A 5,536-nucleotide genomic window follows, 5' to 3' on the forward strand; every position below is an offset into this window, starting at 1 on the left:
CTTAAACTCATGCCAGGCACGTGTGCATGCATGCCCAGGATCCCAAGAGGAGAATGGAGGAGAAGGGATTGCGGTGTGGCCACCCCCCTGGGGGTGATTTCTCACTTTCTGTCTCTCTGTCTCTCTCTGTCTGTCTGGCGAGTGCCCACACCCTATAGCAAAAAAAAAAAAAAAAAATGTTGAAAGAACTTTTCAGAAATTTGACCTCTAAATACAATGCATAGAAACAAGTTTACATCAATGTCCACATCTCTTCATGTCTCCAGACTCAAGTGTCATGATCAGACCTGTGTCACCATCGTGAGCCATTCTGTCACTCATTCACCTTCTCATCACCTCACCTTTTATCATTCTATCCTCCTTCTCCTCTCCTCTTAACCCTCTCTTCTGTACTTTACAGCTCCCATTCCAGTGTTTAAAAAAAAAAAAAAAAAAAAAAAAAAAAAAAAAACCCCCAAATTTTAAAAAAATTTTTTCACTATAATCCAAGGTTTAAAAAAAAAAAAAAAAAAAAAAAAAAAAAAAAACTTCCCAATATTTTAAAACATTTTTCACTATGTCACCTCCATCAGTGATCTCAGCCCTGGCTGCCCATGAAACGCACCTGAGGAACTTGAAAAGTAATAATAAATAAAATAAAACTCGAGCTTTGTCCCTGCAGAGTCTAATTCAGTTAGTCAGGGCTCTATTCCTGGGATGGCACTGTTTTTGTTTTTGTTTTACTCTCCAAATGCAGGCTTGTGAATCACTAGATTTAACTGAAATCTGTAATCTCCCCTAACAAACATACTTCTTTTGCTGCTCCATAAAGAGTACAGATTCTCTCACATCGAGTACTACCAGATAAGAAGGGCTCCAAACTTGGCCATGGGTCTGCCATCCTCATGCAAAAACAAATAAAAAACATGTCTTTCTCTGCAAGTACATTATTTATATATTCTACCACCAGCCTTACCTGCCTGAATAACTTCTATGCCCTTCAAGATGCAGCTGAAACATTATCTCTTTCTAGAAGTCTGCCTCAGTAAGCTGAGTAATGTAAGTCTCACCCTTTCTTCTTGCTTACACCTAATAGATGCCTGTCATGGCTTTTTTTTTTTTTATTTATCCATAATAATTCATTTTTACATGTCTTTTTACTTCAGTAAACTGTAAGGGTTTTTTTCCCCCTGTGGTTTTTGCCACAGGACACATGCACTCACCAGAAAGAATCAAAGATAAATAGAGGGAAAGTGAGAGATCTCCCACCACCACTACCCAGGGGGAGGAATGGCTACACTGCAATCCCTTTTCCTCCAGTCTCCTCTTGGGATTTTGGGCATGCACACACACATGCCTGGCATGATTTTCAAGCCATCAGGTCCAGGACTCAAACCACAGTTGACCATGTGGGAGTCCAGCACCTTAATAGCTACATCACCTGCTGATCCTAAGTTCTTTTAGAAGTAGAAATTGTATTCTTCATCTCTGTGTCTCCACAGTGTAATTCATGCAGTGCCTGCCGCATGATTGGTATTCAATAAATACTTGTAAATAGAAAGCAGGCAGAAGAAAAGAGATAGACAAGGAATTTGAGAAGAGAAGAATATCTCTCCTCTACTGCCATCCTCTAGGATTCCAAGGATAAAATGGTTTGTTAAACATAATTCTGGATCAATAATGTAAAGACACAGCATAGAAAATTAAAATCCATGATAATTGTCCATTTTTTAGGAAAAAATCAAATTATAGACTTGTAAAAGAGTAAATTTGTATTGTGTAAAGACACTAAATGTGTGGTGAGTCATTACAGCAACAATAGGAAACTAATACAGCATTGCCAGGGTACACTCATATCTATCAGTGTATGTTTTCTTTGAATAAATGTCACCTCTACCATAGTTATGTTATTGTGGAATAATCACTAATAATCTTGATGGTGATTTTGAGTCATTGCAAGATCTTAAATTACTGATGAAAGAATAAGCAGTTGTAACTCCAAACTTTACTTACTAAATCATGGAAGGCAGATACTATACAATCTATATCTCAAATAGCCATACAGTGACAGAGCTTAAAATAAGAGTCTGAAAAAATGCATGAAACAGTTCTTGACATTGGACTCCAGCCTACATCTGATGAGTGTGGAGACCCTGAGTCTCTGGTACACTGGTCATCAGTTGATTTAATCAGTTGAATCTCCTGCCAAAGTACATCAGGCTCCATTCTAAGACTAGGACCTCAAAGATGAGGGCAAATGGGACCAGCAGTTGGTGTAATGGCTATGTGGTTGGACTCCCATGCAGTTGACCGCGGTTTGAGTCCTGGACCCAGTGGCTTAAACTCACACTGGGCATATATGCATGCGTGCCCAAGAGCCCAAGAGGAGGATGGTAGAGAAGGGATTGTGGTGTGGCCATTGCCCCCTGGGGGGTGATTTCTCACTTTCTGTCTCTCTGTCCATCTGTCTTTCTGGCAAGTACACGCATCCTACAGCAAAAACCTCTCCAAAAAAAAGATGAGGGCAGATGAGAAGGGAGGAGAAGATGCAGGCTCTTACAGTATTCACTCTAAGCATTTGATAGATGTAAAGTAATCAAACTTGCTGTGTTTCCCAAATTAATAATACAATGCAGATTTCTTGAAGGTCATTATTCCTTTCTCAAGTAAGGAAAAGAAAACCCAGCATAACAGTGGTGTGTTAAACTCAGACATTTTTTTAGACTGATTCATTCAATTTTAAAAGATAATTTGGGATAACCCTAAATTAGTCAGAAATGTAACAGAATCAGTATTTTCATTTTCTGAACTTCCTGGTCAATTAGTATTTCAGCATACAGATTATGTTTTGGCTTTGTAAGATCTCTTGCTTTAGCTACTGTAATATAATGTATGTGTCCTTCTTCCACCACCACCCCCCTGCCCCCAACCAAGCACAGAACCAGTTAAGCCAAAGGAATCTGAAAGATAGAGATTAAAATATCAACTTGATTACAACAAACCATCTGGAGAATAGGCTCTAGGTGTGGAGCGCCAGAGAATTAAGCAGAATGTCTTCCTTAGTCAGGGAAGCCAGCAAATAGTGACCCATTCCCAGGGACACCCCTGGTCAGATCCTGGTGAGAACCCAGAAGGGGCTGAGATAGGGCTGGCTGGTCTCTACCTTCCTAATCAGGCCAGTTATTTGTCCCAGGAAGGAGTAGGTAAGCAGGAGAGACAGACCAGGAGTTTTATGCTAGTGGAGATTCTTTAACATGGATACTGAAGAAGAGGAAATAAGAATTCTCCTTCTAATAGTTACTTCTTAATGGTAGCAAATAAAGCTATGCTATAATTAAGCAAACTAAGTAGTTATATCTAGAGGAAATAAAGCAAAATTGACAAGAGCTGAATAAAAAGCCATCATTCCAATGTAGACGTGGAAGCAGCAGCCTCCATCTTAGTGTACTGAGATATATTACTCGTAATAAAGTGTTGGCAGTTACAAATAACTGCCTTTAGAAATCAGCATTCAAGTTATCCCTATAATAACATTATTTTTACTCACTTCCTTTCAGATTTACTTTTTCAAGTGGGAGAAAAAGGAAAGAAGTTACAGATAGCACTCCAGAAATTACACATAGCCCAGCCTACCTTATCTGTAAAGAAGCTCAAAATTAAAGACATTTAGTGGTAGTATTAATAGCTATGACGATTGTAAATAATTTAAATGCTCTTAAGATGTTTTTTCATTGTTACTTCTATTTTTTTTTTATTTACTCAGGGATACATTTGATTTAGAAAGGAAAAGAAGTTTTTTTTTGTTTGTTTTTTAAAGCATGAACATCAACATGACATATAGGCAAGAATGACCCTACAAGTATCTTTTGGTTAATGAGGGCCAGCCCATGGCCTGATGGTTAAGGTGGCTAGAACCCACGTAACCAACTGTGTGGTTCAAGTCCAAGGCCCAGCAGCTTGAAAAGCATGCCAGGCATATGTGCATGCATACCTAAAGTCCAAAAAAGGAGGAAGAGACAGAGAAGAAAGGACTGCAGTGTGACCAAGAATGATGAAGGGCAATTTCTCTCTCTCTCTCTCTCTCTCTCTCTCTCTCTCTCTCTCTCTCTCTCTCATTCTGGAGAGTACACACACCCTCTGACAAATTAAAAAATAATAATAATAAAAAGAGCAGACCATATGATAAAATTTGTGTAAGTTGAAAGAACAATAACAGTATCACTGTAAAAGGTTAATGAACACAGTTCATACACTGTAATAAAAACAATAAAACAGGGAACTTATATTGCATTTTTCAGTTGTACATACTTGCTCCTGGGGAGTAAGGGTCTAAAGAAATTTATGCTCCATATTTAAAGTTCATAATGTTTAAAACCAAATTATCTCTTATTTATGGATTTACTTTAACATAGTTATTTTATTATAAAATAATCATTTTGAGATTTTAATGCTTTAACTGTTCCTTTACTTATAAAATGAATTTATGAATGATTTTACAAACACAGTGACCTCCATAAAAGGCTTATAAGCATCTTTTTCTTTACTTTCCTTCCACCAACCCCCAATTTAATGAGATTTTGTTCAATTCTAAGAAAATTGTATAGTGTGCTTCAAAATTGCTAAGAAACAGAAAATGAGCACTCCTTTTCCACCCTGAAGTCAGCCTCAATCCTTCTGCAGCACTCTTTATCTTCTTAAGAAAGCTTCAGGTTGGCCAATAACAAGACCCACCCTTAACAAATCAGTGCCATTGCTAGTTGATTGTGACATAGAAAAAGTAACCTCCAATCAGAAAGAAGCTCCAGCATTCTGACTGTGACATGTCACTATAAATAGGAGAGCACCCCCCCAGTCTTAGGCCCTTCTCCTCTCCATTCATAACCGATAAGGGGAGCAACATCTACAATGGCCAGATCCATCATCAAAAAGAACAACCGCTCCAGAAGACATCTAAGCTCAGTCTCCAAAAAGAAGTCACATTCAAGCATCAAATTTGGCCATAGAAATTATTCACTCTACGTAAACAGGGTCCTGAAGGAAGTGGTTCCCCAGAGGGGCATATCATCTCGTACTTTGGACATCATGAACACCATCATCAATGACATCTTTGAGCGCATTGCTATGGAAGCCTGCAAGCTGATGTATTTCAGAAAACGTTGTACCCTCACCACTGAAGATATCCAGAAGGCTGTGTATATGCTGTTACCTGGGAAATTAGCCAGGTATGCGGTGGTTTTTGGACGTGAAGCAGTCCACAGATATGTCCACTCCTAAACTCCACGTACCAGCTTAATTGAAGCCTGGGGAAAGTAAATAAAACCTACTACCAAGTGATTGACTCAAGGTTTAATTCATTCTTCTTTCCTCATAACTTAGTAGTATCTCCTAGTATTTTCCTATTTTTCTTATATCTAAAGATGGATAATTTTCTTGGCATTTTATATTTTAACCATTTGATTCTTTAGGTTTTTCTGACACCTGCTCCCTTCTCTGATTCTTGTCAGAAACCTTGTTTTTCCTGTGGTTGTGTAATGCTTATTGTACAAACTGAGTGCTT

General features: G+C 38.3%; 1 protein-coding gene across 1 annotated transcript; it reads left to right on the forward strand.

Annotated features, from left to right (window-relative positions):
• The first annotated feature begins 4,816 nt into the window (after window positions 1–4,816).
• Window positions 4,817–5,310, forward strand: LOC102483788 (histone H2B subacrosomal variant). Its single transcript, XM_006168346.1, has one exon. It carries the CDS (start codon window positions 4,885–4,887, stop codon window positions 5,251–5,253), a length of 369 nt encoding a protein of 122 aa, XP_006168408.1. The 5' UTR covers window positions 4,817–4,884; the 3' UTR covers window positions 5,254–5,310.
• Window positions 5,311–5,536: the final 226 nt, after the last annotated feature.

This window comes from Tupaia chinensis, unplaced genomic scaffold (genome assembly GCF_000334495.1).
Source record: "Tupaia chinensis unplaced genomic scaffold, TupChi_1.0 Scaffold145717_1, whole genome shotgun sequence".
In the NCBI taxonomy this organism is placed as follows: Eukaryota; Metazoa; Chordata; class Mammalia; order Scandentia; family Tupaiidae; genus Tupaia; species Tupaia belangeri.